At 34.0% G+C, this 21,569-nt stretch overlaps 1 protein-coding gene across 16 annotated transcripts in view; it reads left to right on the top strand.

Moving 5' to 3' along the window:
* The window catches only part of CADPS2 (calcium dependent secretion activator 2), a 477,993-nt gene that overhangs the window by 401,675 nt on the left and 54,749 nt on the right, over nucleotides 1-21,569 (top strand). For 10 of the 16 annotated variants that reach the window (XM_039860904.1, XM_039860896.1, XM_039860905.1 and 7 more), the window contains 3 exons: nucleotides 7,540-7,696; nucleotides 19,579-19,720; nucleotides 19,845-19,964. In XM_039860904.1, coding sequence (XP_039716838.1) covers nucleotides 7,540-7,696; nucleotides 19,579-19,720; nucleotides 19,845-19,964 — 419 coding nt within the window. The remainder of the gene's footprint in view (nucleotides 1-7,539; nucleotides 7,697-19,578; nucleotides 19,721-19,844; nucleotides 19,965-21,569) is intronic. The other 6 variants (XM_039860907.1, XM_039860908.1, XM_039860909.1 and 3 more) reach the window with 1 other exon arrangement.

Consider the following 21,569-nt stretch of genomic DNA (forward strand, 5'->3'; position numbering starts at 1 on the left):
GTTAGAACAAAAAGCATTCATCACAAATTGGTTTACATTCTTCAGGGATAACATCGGAAATATAATTTGGGGCATAAATATATACTTCTGCAAACATAGTACAAATTTCAAGTTGATAGCAAAATCTTGCCACCTTAAAGCTACTTTTTTAAGGAAAATTATTTTCTATTTGATTTCATTCCCCACCGTGGCCCTGTCTTTCAAGTTAACATTAAAATTTTCCTTAGAGTCTTAAGACGATCCAGACCCAACATGACTGTTATTTTCTTAATTTTAACCTTTTACAGAGGTATTGGTTGTGAACTGGAAGTGAGACTTTGAAAATGTCTCTCTATGCAGCTCTGCATTTTTACTAGAGTTCTGTCTTGCTCTACTCAGAATGAAAAATCTCACATTCTTTTTGTATGTCACCGGCTCTAACAGAGAGGACAATTTCTGTAATGAAATTGTGTATACTATTTTATTTATTACTTTCACATTATGTGTCATATACCCATTCTAGTAGATATTTAAATAAAAAGCATTCGAAAATAATATTTTCAAAGAACAATAGCTCAGTTTACATAGAACATACCATTTCCAACAGTTTACATTATAAACTTAGAGCCACACATTAAAATGTCCCTAACTCTGAAGTCTGTTTTTTGTATTGCACCACTCTTCCTTTAGTTAATGGTTTTTTTCTGTATACCATCTGCTAATTAGTTACATGGTGATGTTTTTATTAATATATTGAGCAAAATTTTTGTGATATAAATTTTTAAGAGGATATTTAATGTGCCAATATTTTATAATACACTTTGTTTTTGTTTTATGGTTTGACTCTTTTCTGGTTTAAATCTAATTTACATTTGAGGAAAATAAATGAAATTTTGCAACCATAAATCTCACATGTTCTTAGAAAGTTCTCGAAAGTAAATATGGACTTATGTGGCTATAGTATGATGAATCTTTTTTTAAATTGTTAATTTTAATAATAATTTAACAGAAATATCTCTGTCACAGAAGCGTGAATGTTTTGTAGTTATTTGGTTAAAAGTTATAACACTACCAAAAGTTAAATTCAAAAAGAGAAAAGACCTGAGAAACAATTCACTAAAAATAGTATAAAGAGAACACTTCAACTTAGGGAAAAAAATATTGAAACATTCATAATTAGAGAAATGCAAATTAAAACAAAACTGAGTTACTGTAGCGAGAGAAGTCCACATTATATTTTTGTGTGAATGTGATAAGAGCGCTTAACACAAAATGTGCCCTCTAAGCAAAATGTTGAATATACATTACAGTCACTACATTAACTATAGTCACTGTTGTAGGTCTCTAAGACCTGATCATCATGTACAATCAAAACTTTATACCTTTCACTTGTACCTCCCTGTTTCACACTTCCCCCAGCCATTCTACTTTCTGAAAAACACCTTTCTACTCTCTACTTTTATGGATTTGACTGTTTAAATTCCTTATAAAAGTGAGATTGTACAGTATTTGTCCTTCTGTGTCTGGTTTATTTTACTTAGCATAATGTCCACCGGATTTAACCATGTTGTTGCAAATGGCATAATTTCCTTCATTTTTAAAGCTGGAAAATATTCCACTATATATAACTATCATATTTTCTTTATCCATTCATCCATCAATGAACATTTATGCTGTCTCTTTGTCTTAACTATTATGAATAATGCCGCAGTGAACATGGCAGTGCAGCTATCTCTTTGAGATTCTGAATTTAATTCCTTTAGATATACACCCAGAAGTCAGATTGCTGGATTATATACTAGTTCTATTTTTAATTATTTGAGCAACCTCAATACTGTTTTCCATAGTGGCTGCACCAATTTACATTCCCACCAACAGTGTACAGTGGTTCTCTTTTCTCTACATCCTCAACAAACTTATTCTTTGTTTCTTTATAATAGCTATCCTAACAGGTATGAAGTGATAATTCACTGTGGTTTTGATTTGCATTTGAAAGCCCAATGATCATTATTGATGTTGAGGACATTTTCATATTCCTGTTGGCCATTTGTAAGTCTTCTTTGAAGAAATGTCTATTCAAATTCTTTGCCAGATTGTTTTTTGTTTGTTTTTGCTATTGAATTGTAGCAGTTTCTAACACATTTTGGATATTAACTCTTTACCAGATATATTTTTGGTACATATTACCTCCCATTTCATAGGTTGCCTTTTCACATTGTTGATGGTTTCCTTTTGTGCCAAAGCTTTTTAGTTTGATATAGTCCTATTTATTTTTTCTTTTGTTGCTTGTGCTTTTAGGGTCACATCCAAGAAATCATTCCCAATGTCAAGAAGCTTTTCCCCTGTTTTATTCTAGGAATTTCACAGTTTCAAGTCTTATGTCTCACTCTTTAATCCATTTTGAGTTAATTTTTGTGTATGATGTAAGATGAGGATCCAATTTCATTATTTTCTATGTGAATATCTAGTTTTCCCAGCACCATTTATTGAAAAGACTAGCCTTTCCTCATTGTATATTTTTAGCACCCTTGTTGAGGATTAGTTATCCATATATGCTTGGGTTTATTTCTAGGCTCTGTTTTCTATTTCATTGGTCCATATGTCTGTTTTGATGCCAGTACTATTTTGTTTTAATTACCATAGCTTAGTAATATATTTTGAAATCAAGAACTGTGATGCCTCCAGCTTTGTTCTTTCTCAAGATTGCTTTGACTATCTGGAGTCTTTTCTGGTTACATATGAACTTTAGGATTGTGTTTTCTATTTCTGTGAAAAATTCCAGTGGGATTTTGATAGAGATTGTACTGAATCTGTAGATCATTTGGGGTCATGTGGATATTATTAACAAAGGATAAATTCCTAGAAACATACAAATTATCAAGTCTGAATCAAGAAGAAACAGAAGACTTGAACAGACCAAAATCGAATATGAATATTGAATTAGTAATCAATGACCTCCCAACAAGAAAAGCTCAGGATCAGTCATAAACTCCTCCAAAAAAAATAGAAGAGGAAGCACTTTCAAACTCATTTTATGAAGACAGCATCATCTTGATATCAAAGCCAGACAAAGACACCACAAGAAAAGAAAACTATAAGCCAGTATTGATGAACATGCATAAATCTTTAACAAAATATTAGCCATTGATTTCAGCAGCATATTGAAAGGATCATAAATCAACCAGGTTGGATTTATCCCTGGGATACAAAATGGTTCAACATACAGAAATCAATCAATTAACAAAAAAAAGTTAAAAATGACATGATCATCTCAGTAGATGCGGGAAAAGCATTTAACAAAAGTTATACCATTTATTGATAAAAAAAATTTCTCAACATGTTAAGGTATACAAGGTACATACCTCAACACAGTAAAAACTAAATATGAAAATCCCACATTTAACATCACATTCTTTGGTGAAAACTGAAAACTTTTCTTATAGATTCAGAGTATAGCAAGGATGCCCACTTTTACCACTGTTTTTTCTACACAGTACTGGCACTTCTTGCTGGAGCAGTCAGGAAAGAAAAAGAAATAAAAAAAACAGCAACATTGGAATTGTAGAACTAAAATTATCTCTCTAAATGATGTGCTCTTATATATGTAAAACCATAGATACTCTATAAAAACGAATGAACAAATTCAACAAATTTACAAGATATAAAATCAACAATCAAAAATCAGTTCCATTCCATACACTAAAAAATTACTTGAAAAAGAAATTAATAAACAATCTCTTTTACAGTAATATCAAAAAGAATAAATTTCTTAGGAATGAACTTAACAAAGGAGGTGAAAGATTTGTACACTGAAAAATATGAAACACTGATGAAAGAAGTTAAAGCAGTCACAAATAAATGGAAAGATGTCTGGTGTTCATGGATAGGAAGAATTCATATTGTATAGTCCTGAGCTGTTCTTGTTGAGAGATTTTTAATTACTGATTCAAATTCCTTATTTGTTTTGGCCTGTTCAAGTTTTCTGTTTCTTCTTGATTTAGTCTTTATAGCTTGTATGTTTCTAGGAATTTATTCATTTCTTCTAGGTTGTCCAGTTCTTTGATATGTAATCGTTAATAATAGTATCTTGTGATCTTCTTTATTTCTGTGGCATCAGTTATAATGTCTCCTTTTCCATTTATGATTTTGTTTATTTGAGTGTCCTCTCTTTTTTCTTTGCTAGTTAAATAAAGTTTTGTTATCATTTACCTTTTAAAAAATTAACTCAGTATCATTGATCTTCTCTGTTGTTTGTCTATTCATTATTTCATTTATTTAAGCTCTAATTTTTATTATTTTCTTTCTTCTCCTAATGTTCTTCTTTTTCTAGTTCCTTGAGGTTTGAGATCGTTTTATTATTTTCTTTCTTCTCCTAATGTTCTTCTTTTTCTAGTTCCTTGAGGTTTGAGATCGTTCTTCTTCTTTTCTCCTTAGTACTACTTTTACTGCATTCCATAAGTTTTGGTATGTTGTATTTTTGTTTTTGTTTTTCTCCAGATATTTTCTATTTCCTTTCTGGTTTCCTTTTTAACCCACTGATTGTTCAAGAGTGTCTTGTTTAATCTCCATGTATTTGTAAACTTTTCTGTTTTTCTTTTTTATTGATTTCTAATTTCATTCCATTGTTGTTGGAAAAGATAATTGGGATGACCTCAATCTTAAATTTGTTAAAACATTTTTTTGTGGCCCAGCATGTTCTTAGCATGGAGAATGTTCTATGTGTCCTTGAGTAGAATGTGTAGTCTGCTGCTGTTTGGTGAAATAGTCTGTGTATGTCTGTTAGGTCTGTTCGAACTATAGTGTTGTTAGTCTGCCGTTTCCATGTTAATTTTTTGTCTGAATGATCTGACTATTATTGAAAGAGCAGTATTGAAGTGTCCTATTGTAATTGTATTGCTGTCTACTTCTCTCTTTAGATCTGTCAGTGTTTGCTTTATATATTTAGGTACTCCGATGTTGGGTGCATATATATATATTTTTTTTTTTTTAAATTATTCTATCTTCCTGGTGAATTGACTCTTTTATCATTATGTGAAGAACTTCTGTCTCTGTGGCAGTTTTTGACAATTTTGTTTAAGTATAGCCATCTCTGTTCTCTTTTGGTTACCATTTGTATGGAATATTTTTTTCTATCCCTCCACTTTCAACCTATGTGTGTCCTTAAATCTAAAGTGAGTTTCTCGTAAGCAGCATATAGTTGGATCTTGTTGTTCTATCCACTCAGTCACTCTATATCTTTTGTTTGAAGAGTTTAATTCATTTTCATTTAAAGTAATTATTGATTGGTAAGGATTTACCTCTCAACTGAACTCTAGAGTTTTTAACAGTCTGTTTTAAACTTATAACAGCTTAAATTAAATCACATACAAAAACCCTGCATTTTTACTTCCTTCCACACAGATTGTTATTGATGTGAGAATTTATTTTTTCTATACTGTGTGTACATTAACAATTTTTTGTGGTAGTAGTTATTATTGTTAATACTTTTTTATATTTAATACTAGGATTAAAATAATGTATACACCACCATTACAATATTACATTACTATTTGTTTATATATTTACCTTAACCAGTGAGATTTCTACTTCAATATACATTTGTGTTGCTATGTATATTAGCATCATTTTGTTTCAACTTGAATAATTCTGTTTAGCACAGTTTTGTAAAGCAGATATAGTGGTTATAAACTTGCTCAATTTTTGCTTCTCTGGGAAAGATTTTACCTCCTTCATTTTTAAAGGATAGTTTTGCTGACAATTTTGTTTCATTTTTAAAGGATATTCTTGTTTGGCAGTGTTTTCTTTAGCATTTTGTATATATCTTACCACTCTCTCCAAACCTTCAAGGTTTCTGCCAAGAAATCTACTCATAGCCTTATGGGGGTGGGAGGTGTCCCCTTGTATATGATGAGTCACTTTTCTCTTTCTGCTTTCAAAAGTTTCTCTTTCTCTTTGACTCTTGACAATTTAATTATAATGTGTCACAATGTAGACCTTTAGGTCAAGCCATTTGGTGTTTTGGGGGCTTCCTGAATCTGAGTGTCCATTTTCCTCCTCAGATTTGGGAAGTTTTCAGCCACTATTTCTTTAAATAATCTTTCTTCCTCTTTCTTTTTGTCTTCTCTTTCCAAGACTGCCATAATAGATATCATTTGTTTGCTTAGAGATGGCCCATAAGACCTGCATGCTTTCTTCACTCTTTTTCATTCTTTTTTTCTTTTGTTATTCTAACTAGATAACTTCAAATTACTTGTTTTTAAGTTCATCGATTCTTTATTCTGCTCGCTCAAATCTGCTGTTAAAGCTCTCTGTTGAATTTTTCAGTCATTGTATTCTTTAACTCCAGAATATTTGCTCTATTTTTTTTTATTGTTTCTTTCTCTTGAACTTTTTTTCATGTATTGTTTTCCTTATTTCACTTAGTTGTCTATCAGTGTTCTCTTGTAGCTTACTGAGCTTAAGATAATTTTTTTTTTTTACCTATTTCAGGCAGTTCATAGATCTCCATTTCCTTGGGGTTGCTTACTGGAACTTTGTTTTTTCCTTTGTTGGTGTCATGTTTCTTTGATTCTTCATGATCTTTGTAGCCTTGCATTGGTATCTGCACATTGGAAGAAGCAGTCAACTCTTTCATTCTTTACAGACTTGCTTCTGCAGGGAAAATCCTTCACCAGTCAACCCAACTAGAGTTTCTGGGTGGGCTGGCTGGTGGGAACCATGGGCAGGCAGGCCTACTGCCAGGATCTGTAGGCTGGTGGGCCTGCTGCCAGGTTTTGTGGGCAGGCAAGCTTGGTACTCTGGTCCATAATGAGGCCATGTTATTTTCAAGAACTTTCTATAAAGTAAATATTATTTTTACCCATCTGAACAGCAGAGATTTCTAAATGATTATTGCCTTTACCTAAACGGCATTAAAAAATGCCTAGTTGAGGATAAAGACTAATTTAAGAGGCAGACATTAAAATATTCACATATGTAGTCATATATACAATGCTAAGAAGATCTGTGAAAGAAATATTAGGCATCAGAGAGTCTATCTAGGAGGACCTAATTCACATTGGAGGGTGAAGAAATCTCTATGAAAGTATGCTTTAGCTTTAGACCTTAGATTTATTTTTTAAAATACTACAAATAAAAATAATGTTTAAATGGTAGAAGAAATTTTATAGATACACGTATTTAAATAATAAGTAAATTTGACATTAATGAATAAAAAGTGAAATCTAAAATAGAATTAAAATGTAAAATGGTAGTCGCTGCTTTATTTAAAAAATAACATGCTTAATTTAGAACATTTGAAAAATATAAAAAACAAAAAGAAAAATTCCTCTTTTCTCATAATCGAAACAACTTCTTTGAATGTTTTGATGTATTTATTTCCAATATTTTTTTTTTTCCTGCAAAAAGAAATAGTAAAACATTTGGTTTCATACTCTGCAATATTCTACTACAATTACACGTTTAATGATAGGTATTCAAGTGGTATGGTACTTGTGTGTGCTTCTAACTGGATAACTTTAAGTAATTTATTTTTACATTTTTTTCTTTATCCTTTTACAGGCATTTGCCTGGTGGCCTGACTTACTGGCAGAGCATGCAGAAAAATTTTGGGCTTTATTCACAGTGGATATGGATACTGCACTGGAAGCTCAGCCACAAGACTCCTGGGATAGTTTTCCTCTTTTCCAACTGCTTAATAATTTCCTCAGAAATGACAGTAAGCACTTACTTACATTTTCTTTAACATATGAAATGAGGAGGAGTGTTGTTGCGTGTGCAAATGGGTATTTACAGAGATCTCGCACTTGCTCAACAAGAGTCAACATAGGTATCATTAACGTTTTTCTCATCCTTCCTGAGTATATCAGGCCAGGGTCTCGGGGAGACTAGTGACACCCCACATTGCTCCACTGGCCTCTAAAGTTCCTCTTATTTGTACCCTCCTACCTTCATCAAGAACTGATAACATAGGCATCCTTTTCATTGTACTTTTTGAATCAGAAAATCTTCAAAGGTTAGCATTTCTAAAGCACTAGAGAACCCTTACATCTTGGCAAGACACCTTAGAAATTTATCATTATTCTATAAATCATGCTATGTTAAGGCTTCTACTAATATGCATTATGATAATATTGTTTTTCTGAGAGGTATTCTACAGATGATAGTGCAATGTTGCTCTATAGTATATCTTACTCTCTCATTATTTAGAAATTAAAGAGATTGTAAAGATTCTCTATTGAGATTTTTTCCCAATGTAATAACTTTTATTCTAGTACATGGTCTTCTAACAAGCAGCACAAACCTAGTTTTTCATCAGATTTTTATATGGCATTTCTTAACATACAGATTCCTGGGCCCTTCCTGTGATGATTCTTTTTAAAGTTTCCCTTAAACCCTAGTGTGATAACTACTGATAGTCTTTGTTTCAATGCGGTGAACAGAGTCACTAATTACCTATTCAGTAAAATTCTTCCTATTATAGATCTGGTTGACCTCTGCCTCCTCCTAAACTCTGGTTTTGACTTGTTCTACTTGATCAATCTAATAGCCTTCTTCTACTGTACGTTTTCTTCTCTAAGACATTATTCCCAGATCATTCAGCTCTTCCTCACATGATAGAGTTTTCATGCTCATCATCCTTCTTATCACCTTTTTTTCTGTAGACCTCACTCATTTTCAGTATTGCTGTGGAGTGAGGTGTTGGCAGGAGCAAGTGCTCACGATGTGACCTGAGGAACTCAGCCCCCAGTGAGAACTGCCTTCCTTCTGGCTTGTCTCCCTGCAGCCCACAGCTGCTCCGCAACTTAGTCACCCCAGCTATATGTTAAAGCTTTCTGCTGCTCTATTTCCAGAACACCACTACTATGTACATCTAGGTTTAAACTTAAATTTGTTTTTACATTTATCTTTTTTTTTTTTTTATAATTTATTGGTTTTGTTCATCACTCTAGTCCATTATTTCTTACTTTTCTTTGGTTATTCATCCCTGCGAGTCTGATAAAACTGCAACTGTTTTACTGGGTAAAAAAAAAAAAATCACATAGGTATGAAATTGTGTGTATTGGACTCCCCGTGGACATCTGGATTTAGGACACCAGGTTAAGAACTTCTGTTATAGTAAGAGAAGCATCACGTTATGGTAATTATTAACATGGGCTTTGGTGCCAGACAGATTCACATCTGTCGCTGACACTTGCTATTGGACCTTTGACAATAGCTTAAACTCTGTAAACTTTAGATTCTTCATCCATAAAAGAAAGAAAATAATAATGCCTACAGTGTCAATAAGGATTAAACAGTAAGGATTAAACAATAGTTCACGTATAATAGATGCCCAATAAATATTATAGATATTAATCTATTAAAATTTCAGTCTTGACTCTTTCAGCCATCTTATTTATTCTCCTATCCAATTTCGTTTCCAAAAGATTCTATTCAAAAGACAAAGAACTAAACTACGATTTCTACTTCAGATTCAATCATAATGTTTGCTCTCAGAAGTTGCTAAACCCACATTTAATTACCCATATGTGAATCATTCATTCTGCAAATTATCCTCAACCAATTTTTAAGTTCCAGTTTGGTTCACTTCTGCCAGCTAGCAGACTTCAAATAACCTTCTTCATTTCCCAGTCTCTTTCTGTCATTCATTTTCTGTGCTGAAATTACCACTCAGGTTTAGTATTATCTTACATATTATCTTAAGACAAATGTATACCACTAAACCTGCTGCCAAAAGTAAATACATTAGTCATGCACTGAGTCCATAAATGAGAATATGTTAATGTAAGATTGTTTCTAACATTGCTTTCTCCATTAGCATGAAAGCTCAAGAATTGATCATATTTGTATTTATTTTGATGTTTATTAGAAGATGAAGTATTTATTAACGATGACAGTCAAACAGTAAAGATGATGAATCATTTAACTTATTAGAATTTATTTGCAGAGAAAACAAAAGCAAAACGTGTTTTAGCTTTCTTACAAACTTAGGGAAACTGTACTGCAACTTCAATAAATTAACATATTTTAATCTTATTTTTTTAGGATTGCAATTTTATTTCATTTTTAATAAACAGTTTATTTTATATTAGTTTCAAGTATACATTACATTTGTTAGACATTTATAGTTTTAATATTTTTAAGAAGAGCTCTTACATTACAAGTGTAAATTTATGAGAATTCTATCAAAAAGAACACGAAAATGAGAATAACAAATCTGATTTCAGCCAGACTTGCAAATGTTTAATTCAAAAGAGTTTCATATTTCTCTCCTATTTTAAGCCATTTGTGTAACATTGGCTACTATTAAATACCTAAAGTATTGTTTTATGTTATTTTGATATATAATTATCAAAACACAGAAGCGTTTATTACTGACCTGTTTAAGTATTAAGTATTATTTGGCGGGGTAAGTCTAGATCTTGGTTTTGATTTTACAGTCATTAACATATTTTAGAAAACATCAATTATTTCAGAGAAAAAGAGCTCCTTCATGTAGAGAGGTAAATAGAAAAGTTCCCCGTTGCCATAATTTTCTTTTGGTATTGGGAGTATGGTGTGGTCTGGGGACTTGAAACAGAACTCAGTGACTTTCTTCTCATACTCATAATGCCAAAACCACTGAGTAATATCTCAGGAGTTGGTAAAACAAGTTTTTGATAATAATGAGGAATTTATTTATAATTATGTGTTTATTAAATTCCTGGACTATTTGGATAGTAATTTAGTGAATTTAATCCAAATGTTAAATGTCCACCTATAGCTGTCCCCAAATTGTCCTTTGGAAAGCCAATGGGAAAAAATAAAAGTTCTATCCTTTTAACCCTCATAACAGAAAGATCCTAACATCATTGCCATAGCAATGACAGTTTCTGCCATAGTGACCCAATTAGCGTTACAATTAAAATTCTAATCAATTACAACTTTAACCAGCCAAGGGCAATAAGAATAAATTGCTCTGAAATGTCCAATGTTAGAACCAGAGATAATTTGCTGAATAAGTGCTTACTGTTTCCTCACACATGATATACTACTAATTATATATAGATTTTAAATGGTTATGATTTATTATTAATGTCACATACTTACTTTGCTTTTCCATTATAAAAATTACTAAAACGTCTCCAACTAATGGAGGTATTAGTTAGAATTTGTACTTTCTGCCTTGAAAACTTTATAGCTGAGTTATTTTTGCCTTTGAAATGGTTAATTTATATGTTCTCATTGATTGTTTGCCATCTTTTATTAAAATCTTTATGCTTTGATATTCCGGAATAGCTGTTTATCTTTTGGAGAGTGGAAGGGATCTCAGACAAACTTCTTTATTTTCCAGCTGAGGAAACTGAATCCCTAATTGGCAATGTGCCTGGGAGGGGCTTACTCACAGGGAATCAAGGATGAAGGTAAATTGGAGGCTGATCATTTGGTCTCCAGTTCTGTCTTGGTCTACAGTGACAAAGGCAGATTCTAGGGACATTTGTAAAATAATGTAATCTTTTTAAGGAAGACAGGAGATTCTTGAACTTTTATTTTTACTTCAGAACTTTTATTTTACATTGTAAGGGCCTTGAGTTGTGGTGAGAAGGAAGAGAGTTGGTTAAAGGGTACGGAAATGACCAGATAAAGGTATGCACTGTCTTAGCGTGTACATTATGAAATATCCATGATAAGAATTCCAAGGACTGAACTAATTAGTGGGGAAAGGGAGTCAAGAAAGCAAATTCAGTTTCTATTTTTAAGGAGGGAAAATTCTTGTCAGAAGTGTGACATCTTTCCTTACAGTCGGGCACTATAGAGAAAGTTTTAGCCTTAAGAACCCTTGGAGATGAAATGTGGTTTTCCTCCAGGGAAGAGTACCAGCTGCACCACCATTTTAGCACTGTCCCTAATCTCCTACCCCTCGCAGACTTGCTTGCTGATTCCCAGAGCAGGACTAATGATGAAAACACATTCAAACTCCTTCATTTCTGTCCAAAAAAAAGACTGTGCCCCTATTCGTCATCTTCCGCCTGCCTCCATCCACCCTGATCCACAACCCAACTAAAGCGATAATTAGATAGACAATCACTTTAAATGGTATCTAAGGAAACAGCTTTGAAAAAGAGATGTATCAAAATTGAGGGAAAATAAATGTTTTCATAATGAAACAATTAACACAGCATTTAAATGATACTGAACGACTACAAAGCTAGTATAAATAGATTCTACCTTGCATACTATATTCCACAATTGTCGATATAGATACGCAAGTGACTGCTTCCGACAAATGAAAGCCATCTGCAAACCGCACAAATCATTTCTTTCAGCATTACTGAAAGGCAAACTCTTGGAGCTAGTCACCTTTTAATCTGTGGATATGCTAGCAAGTGGCAAATGACCATTCTATTGGGAACTGATTCCCAAGTGAAAAATACCACGATGCTGCTTCTTTAATTAACAGCCTTTTCACATTGCTAGCACATTAAAGCCATCCCGTAGAACACTGTGCTTATATAATCAACGTCACAGCATCTCTGCCTAAACGAATAATAAATGTTCGAGCTCTGCTCTAAGTGAAAACCTATTCTCCAAGACTTTCACCTTCATAAAGATGGGCTCATAAAAATCGAAAAAAGAAAAATTGGAATGTGGTCTCATGAGGATAAAAAGGCTAGTGTTAATAATTAACAAGGAGAGTGAAGTGGAGTCAAATTAGCCATAATAGAGCCCAGAGTGACTGGCAAAGTCACCTCTCATTATCAAAAAACTCATTAAGAAATGAAGAGGTGGAAATCCCGCTGGGTTATTCTCACACTTAGGCTGTATCAGAGATGATTTTTCAGATTTCTTTCAAATGAAGAACTGTTAGGTCACCATATTGTATAGTAGGTTAATCTTCAAGCTTTGAAATATGGAGGGCTGACACCTGCATGTTATTCTACCTCAAGTGCTTAAATGAGCTGTGCATCTGAAATTCATGAATTGGTGTTTATGGCTACATCTGTATATATACATATACTAGGAACAATGCAGAAAGGATATAACTTCTGGATTGTAACAGGGCTGCATGCCAGCTTAGTTTTATAGTTTGGCACTTTTACAAATGGTGAAATGACCACGAAATGTGAAAGTATATTTAACATCAATCCCCAGAGTTTCTTGAATTCAAAACTGTATGTCAGAATTTGTTTTACTGGCCTGTTCAACAAAAGAAATATAACACAAGGAGTCACTAGCTTTATTTTTTTCAATCGAATTCTACAGTACTACTCTAGTTTCTTTACTACACGTAAACATTTTTAAATTTTAATCTGCTTATATAGTTTCTTAAAACTCAGTGCCTTGAAGAAAATAATCTGCTCTAAATGGTTGTGTCCTTCACTGTAGATTTGTAGGAACATCTGTAACTCCTGAAAGCTGTAAGCATCAAGAACCCACACCTGGGTTTGCCGTATTTGGATTTGTTGCCCAAAAAGTAATGAACATTGTAACATCAGTGTGTTCATTCTTTGTTATTTTCAGTGGATGGATGGATGGATGGATATATGTATTTTTAACAAGTTGCCCCAAGGAGAAAGAAAGGGTTTGGTGTGGCTTTAGGAGATTATAATGCTAGTAAAGATATAAATTAAATATTATCAAACTGTATAAAATTACTTATCAAAATTATAATTAAAAGGAGAATAAAATCCAGTGGGATACTCTCAGAGTTTCCTTTAGGGGGGGATTTTCATTGATATTTATTCAACAAACAGACATTAATTGAGTGCCTACTTCATGTGCCAGATACTTGGCTGGGTGCTGTTCTTAGATCTCAGGGTGTTTTTGTTTGGGTGTTTGAGTGTGTGTGGCATGTATGTGTTTCTTTTTACATAATACTGTTCTAGGCTGCAATACTTCTGACTTTTCTCTTGAAGCCCATACTCATATTTCCTGTAGGAGTCTTCATTATAGGCATTTGTCAACATAGAGTGACCTATTAATTTTGTATCTCAGTCCACTGTGCTTGCATTGTTCACAATTGGTACAGTTCATAGTCCCTTCAATAATTATTCTTTTTTGGCAAAGTCTGTTGTTTTATTGTGGTTGGTATTGTTTATTTGATGAAGAATTACTTGTTTCCTTCCAAAATGGCCTAATTAGAATTTTAGGGGGGAATATAATTTTTTCTGGTAATCCACTAATGCCAACTAATTGGAAAGGGGTGGTACCAATGTAAATGGTTTATATGGGCTCAGGAGTCAAAACATATTTTTACTCTAAAAACAGTACAGTAAATCTTTTATCTACTTATTCTTTATTTATCCAGTGATTGTTGTCTCCGTAATTATTAATTGGATCTTAGTTTAAATTCTCTGTCGAAATCTTACTATTAAAAGCCTATGACAAGTACTTTTGTAAATGTAAAAAACTATAAATAATGTAAATGTAAATAATTTTGGTACATAAATAATCAACATTGATTTATTATTGGGTTCAAAATAATTGGGCACATCTGCACCCTCGTTTACCTTTTATTTAGGCCTTTTGCCTTCTTTCTGCCATTTCTAATTGTACCATTGCACTTGATGTCATCGATGCTCCATTATTTTCTGACAAGGTGATATTTGGAAATATGTAATTTTTTGGAAAAAAAAGATTATTTATAGCAACAAAGTAGATGCTGATCCTCCACTTTCGTTCTTGTAACCACTATTTGAGACTCTTTCTGAGCAGTTCTTTATGCTTCCACACCTCGCGTACAATGTCAGAAGCATTCTTGGATGAGGCCACATTGAGAACTTGTCTGTTCCAATGAGCTGTTGTAATGGGTACCTTGTAAAGGCTTGATTTGGACAGGTGGCAGCCCCACATCATAACCTATCCTTCTTAAACCATATGGAGAAGATAGAAGCTCTCGTTCTGATGCCTGGGGCTACATATTAAGAGGGATTTTGACAGTGTCTGATAGGAGTGGAATGCAAACTGGCATATGGGCAACTGAGAAAAGAAGCATACATTTACATACACAAGTATACTGTGGTATGTGTTTCTGCAGTCTTGCCTTTGGAAACTGAATTTTCTCCTTTCTTTCTCCCTCAATATATATTTTCTTTTAATTTCTCATTTCTCCTCTTCCTCTCTTTCTCCTTCTCACTCTTTCCATCTCTCCCTCCCTTCCTTCTCCCTTTTCCTGAATCTAATTACCAAAGAAATAATACTGCCAATTGCCAGTTTCTAAAACTTTGGCATATGAGTTTATAAACTGATTTTTAAAAAATAAAAAGGGACACTCTGCTGAAACATGAGTAGACTTTTGACCAGAATTCAATATTTGTGCAAGTCTTAGGAAATATAAGAAATCTCCATTTTCTTCTAATTCTGCAGGGTGTAATAGTTTCCTGTCAAGAGCCATGACTGAACAGAGAAAATTCTCCCTTTGCTATATTCATTAAAGTTAGAGATATAAAATAGCTAATATTCATACCCACTAGAATTTAGGCAGTCTGATTCTGGATATATGGGTCAAAAATAGGATTTCTCATAACAATATTAATACCATGTATTTAATATAAAATATTAAGAGGTACGTGGGCCTCACTAGGTTCTTAGACAATCTCCTGAATAATAACGTAGTAATCTTAATATTGTATCCAAGTAGTCGTTTATTCAACAAGCGTTTGAACACTCGCTCTGAGCCAGGGACTTGGCTGGATACTATGACGACAGACATGGTCCCTGCCTCAGACACCTTGCACCTTCGGATGGAGAAAGAGATATGTCAGCAAGTGCAGAAGTCTAACATGGACCATGGTGGAAATCTGTACAAGGAAGAGCGTAAACAGGGGAAACCATAACTGGGCAAGGGGACAGCAGGATGAGGCATTTCAAGAAGGGTTTGCAGGAAAAGGCGTATACTTGAACTGAACCATGAACATCACAGGAAACAGGGTCAGACAAAAGAAATGAGCCAGAAAGGTCATTTCAAGACAAATCATGGATGGCTTTCATACCATGCTAAGGCTTTTAGACTTTGTCACGATGATCCATTAAAAGTTTATAATCTTTTGAAGGGACATTATTAGTTTTATATTTTAGCAAGCTCTTCTGCTTGAGATTTTAAGAAGATGAATTGGCAGTGGGAACATTTGGAGCCTAAAGACTGGTTAGGGGATTATTGCATTATTCAAGGCAAGAGCTCAATGAGAATGCTAGAACTAGTGCAGCGGCAGTGATGATGAAGAGAGAAAGTGGAAGTGATAGACGATAAGGATATGAAACACACAGGTCTTGATTACTAATTGGGTGTAGGAAGTGAAGGAAAGGTCTGTGGTACAAATTTCAGGTTACTGCTATAGTAATCAGGTAGTATAGTGACAGTATCTATTTTCACTCATGATGGGAATACAAGAGAAGCAGACTTGTTTAACAGGATAATGAATTTAGTGCTCATCAAGTATGTAAAAAAAGAGATCTTGCTAAAAATAAATATGAATCAACCGCTACTTTGTCTTAGAATCATTATAACATTTAATAATAACATTGAGTGTGATTTTTCCGTACATGCTTCTTTATTTTAACAAAGTATGACTTAATAGCTAACATATCTAATCTCTAAATGTGTAATAAAGTAGCATGTGAACTAATGAGGTTGGTACTTATTTGTAGATGTAATAATTTGTTACATACTCACATGTATTTGTCTTGGAGTACTTAAAATAATGACAGTACCTATCAAGATGTACAGCCTGAAGTTCTTCATATTTTTTATTAGTAGGCCATATAAAATAAGGCTTAGGCCTACAGTCTAGCTGTATAGCAATGTAAGATTGTCAAAACTTTATATTCATTGAATATAATGGTTTTGCTTAACTTCTTGACTTTTTCATATTATAATAGTTTTTCAAAATTCTAATTCTCAAAAATTATAATTTATCTAAGATATGGTGTAATATGTTGGTTATTTGCAAGATTTTTTTTTTCAGCCTAAAACAATGTACTGTACTACATTTCTAGGTCTTAGAAGATGCTGATATGATGATGGTAGTTTGGACAGATATATGAATGGGTGGACAGAGAGATAAAGTTTATGGTAACATAAATTGAGGGAAATGGTATTATAATTTTGTGGAAGTTAAGAGGGAGCTCTGACATAAAATTCTTGTTCTACTGTCTAATGACTAAATGACTTGGACAAGTGTCTTAAATTCTGTGTGCCTCAGTTTCCTTATTAATAAGACAAAGAAATTATAGTGCCTCTCATAGAGTTTTTGTGATGATAAAATGAGAGAATTCATATCAAGCAGTTAGCATCGCACTTGACATTCTGAAAATGCTAGTGCTGAGGAGGAAGAGAAAGAAGAAAAGGAAAGTTGTTAACTAGAGATCTGATAAATTCAAATTTGAGTATAGTTTTTAATTTGCTTAGCACAATTATTTAGATGGTTTGAGAATATTTTATCTGTAATGTTCAGTGTCCTTATTTTAGGTGAAATTTAGTAAAAGGAATTGAATTACATGATCTATAGTACCTTCTAGCTCTATGATTGAATCTCCAGGAATAAATAAAGCTTCTTTCAGTGTGCTAATGAAAACATCATTAAGATAATATTAGTCTCCTAAATAAGACATTTATCCTTAAATATGATTATCATTCCTACTTTATTAGGGAATCTTTTAGCATATAGATAAGCCAGGAAAGATTATTTAACCACATAAAGTACTAAACCATATCAACTAGAAATTTTAAAAAAAAAAGTGTTGTATTTCCTTTTGTATTTAGAATTACTTCCTACTCATGTGTCTGTAGTGTCACATACTTTGCCCAAATCTTAAAACATTATTTAGCCTTTCTGGGTGTTTTTTCCCTGAAGGAAATTATGTGGGAAATATATTTTGCTGAGTATTTTATGAGAAACTACTATTAGAGTTGCTAGTAATTAGATTTAGTAATTATAAGCATATACAGCTGTTCAAATCCATAAGAGAATGGGATTACTGAGAGATTTCCCCCCATTCTCCACCTTAGCACTCTGACTCATGCCACCACAGTCACCACCACCACCACCGCCATCGTCATCACCATCAGCATTATTCTTTACCTGGTCTTTTGCAATGAAGAACTTCGCACTAACTACCTTCTCTGCTTCCACTCTTGGCCACCTACTCTATTTTCCACATAGCCACCAGAGAGAGTATATCATGTCACTCCTCTACTTAATAATAATAAAAGGAATAATGCTTCCCACTGTACCCAATAAAACCCATACTTCTCACCATGTTCCACGATCTAGATATCACTTGAACTATTCTTCCCCCTCCCTCTCGCTACTCCTGCCACAGTGGCTTTCTAGTCCTTCTAAAACTCACAACTGGGTTTAGGATATGTTCACTTGAAAAATATGTATTATCATCCAAAAATTACAAATTCTTTATTGAATATTATTTATCTTTATTTCGTGTTTTCCTAAAGATTCCCTATTTTTTTGTGGTGCAACATCCTGAATGTGTTAGTCCATTCGAGCTGCTATAACAGAGTAGCACAGTCTGGGTGGATTATAAACAACAGAAATTTATTTCTTATAGTTCTGGAGGCTGGGAGTCTAAGATCACGTTATAGATTCAGTGTCTAGTGAGAGCCTGCTTCATAAACAGCTACCCTATGTCCTCACATGGTGAAAGGGTGGAGGGGTCTTTCTGGGATCTCCTTTATAAGGATACTAATCCCAAGATACTAATCTTGAGGGTTCTGCCCTCATGACCTAGTCACTCTCCAAAGCCCCATATCCTAACACCATCACATTGGGTGTTGGGATTTCGACATAAGAATTTGGGCGGGGGGAGGAGGAGACACAAACATTCAGTCTACAGCACTGACTGATGTTCTAATGAAAGTATGTGCTGTGCATGGAAAACATCCTTCTTCTGATGGAGGAAGGTATACCTTCCCCAGCAGTCTGGTCTCAGTAGCACAAATTCTAAGACTTCTACAACTGCTGTAGGCAGGGTGTTCCATACCATGATTCATTCAAGACAAATGGACAACTGAAAAATGCAAATGATGTGCTGACTGTTTTTAATGACACATGTGGAAAATCAGATGACTAAAAGGAAAATCCACAAATAACTAAAAAGTTCACGAGTTAGAATCAACCTTCCCAAGGCCGCAGTCACCTTCTTGGTGAATTTAACAAGTGTTTCTCTGAGAAGTAATCAAGCTTAGCTCTTAGAGTTAAACAGGTTTAGTGCTTCTGTGTTACACAGTACAGCATAGGGAGTGCGACTCTGTTTAATTGCTATATTTACATTTGCCAGGACCTTCAGGGGATCCAGCAGTTCCCTTGAGTCTCTAGCAAGTGGTCATATGCCTCGTGTGTTAAACCTCTTAGAAAGTAAAAACATACCACCTTCCAGCAACGTTTTAGAGAACTGTGTTTTTTGAGAGCCTTATATAGAAGGTCAGTAATACTTGTTGATCAGTTTTCATGATCATATTCAATATGAGGAGCAAGATCCATTACCATCTGTATTTTATTAGTTCTTCCGTGGCAGACTCCTTCAGGAAAAGTTCTTTTGCCCATATTTTCCAGATGCCTGCTATTGTCCTCTGACAAACATGTTTCTGCTTGACTATTTCAGCACTTTTATGTAATGGAAAATTTCACAAACACTTGCAAGAAATCTTTGTGCCCTTGGTTGTCCGCTACGTCGATCTCATGGAGTCCTCCATCGCCCAGTCAATTCACAGAGGTTTTGAGCAAGAGACATGGCAACCTGTCAAGTACGTATCTTGCCTAGTGCCCATAGAGCATCTGCCCCCTCTGTCCTGACCTGTGACTTTACACATGGCCATCTGTAGTTATTGCTTATGGTGGACCCTTCCCACGTTGTTTGTTTCTTTACAGGAATATCGCCAACAGTCTTCCCAATGTAGCTCTTCCAAAAGTTGCAAGTCTGCCTCTTAATCTTCCACAGATTCCTAGCTTTTCTACTCCTACATGGATGGCTTCTTTATATGAGTCCACGTGTGTATTCCTCACTTATTTCCTGGTGGTGTGTTAGCTAGTGCATGGCCTGGGCTGTATTCTGTGCAGATGTGTTTAGATCGCATGGCATTTATCATCATTGATTGTGGAATACAATGTTTTGGTTTTATTTGTTTTCAGTTTCTTAAGCTATTAAGCTAAGCTTAGCACATGGATGATAAATCACAGAGATTTTTTTTTTAAGCACTCGCTGATTTGATGTAGTTCATATGTAATCTGTGGGGCAAGGGTCATTTTGTGACCCAGGTTGTAGACTCTGGCTTAAGTGCTATAACCAGAGTTCTTCAAATTCAGACAATTAGTGCGGTAAACAGTATGTCTGGGATCCTTAGCTGGCTCCAGCTTTGTTACTGCCCACATGACTTCTCTCGTGCTGGTAGAAAACCATTGTAAGAACAGTTTCAAGAATGTAATTGTTTTCTATTTTTATCTTAGTCTCACCTTTAAAGAAACAGTTTTGCTGGTTGCAGAGAAGGGGTTGTCCTTTATTTTCCAACACTAGCAAGGTCTTCTTTTACCCTTTCATATATCAGTTGATGTGCCTTATTATTTTAAAAATGATTTTCATGTCATCGAAAACCGTATTTAGTAACTCCATGTTGTGGTGAGCCTGCCTGTTACAGATTCAGCAACTAAGTCATATGGGCTTTCATATCGATTAGCCCCGAATTTAGATTCTGATTTATTAATTGTTGAGTCTTTCTTAGCCTCACATTCCTCAACTCTAAAATGGTTATGACATCTAATTTAAAGATGTTTTTATGAGGATTAAAAAAGAACTGTGAAAAGTGCCTGGCACATCGTAAGTTCTCAATAAATGATAACTACTACTACTCTATATGATGATTGTTATTACTATAATTATTACTATCATCAATCATCTTTATTATTATTAACTGTATAGTTTTCAAAAGCATGACCATTACAGCAATCAAATTAACTTAATAATAGTCCATACTTGGCCCAACATCTCACATGAAGTCAGCTAGAAAGAATAATAATTAGAAGGAGGGGAGAAATAGCTATAATTTACTGAGAATATATTATGTTCCAGGTACAAGGCCAAATTCTTTATTACATTTAAGCTGTACAACAACCCTGTGAGGTAGATGTCATTACCCCATTTTACAATTAAGGAAACTTAGTCACAAAGAAATTAAGAAACAAAATTTTCCCAATATCTCATAGTAAGCGGCAGAGATAAGATTTCAACCCAGGTTGCTTGACTCAAATGCCCTCACTCTATCGTTAATTTATTCTGCTTCCAGAGAATATACTGGTTAAGACTTGTTTATCATCCTTCCTACCTATCCTACTACCACCTGTCAAATCTATTCCCACTCTAGTCTGCATATAGCGAGAAAAGATAGAAGACCAAGAAAGAGAAAAATAACTTGCACAATAGTTTGGCAATATTTCTGCAAGGTAAACATTATCACTTTACTCATAATAATAATTAGGCTATTAGATCACGTGTGAACCTTATTCTTATAGGCAGATACTTTGGGCCACTATATTGTGTAGAATGGTGTCTGTGTGGTGCTCAGAAGTTACCTAGGAAGTATAATGAACCTTTCTAAGTTT

The sequence above is a fragment of the Pteropus medius genome, unplaced genomic scaffold (genome assembly GCF_902729225.1).
Source record: "Pteropus medius unplaced genomic scaffold, Ma_sr-lr_union100, whole genome shotgun sequence".
Lineage (NCBI taxonomy): Eukaryota > Metazoa > Chordata > Mammalia > Chiroptera > Pteropodidae > Pteropus > Pteropus medius.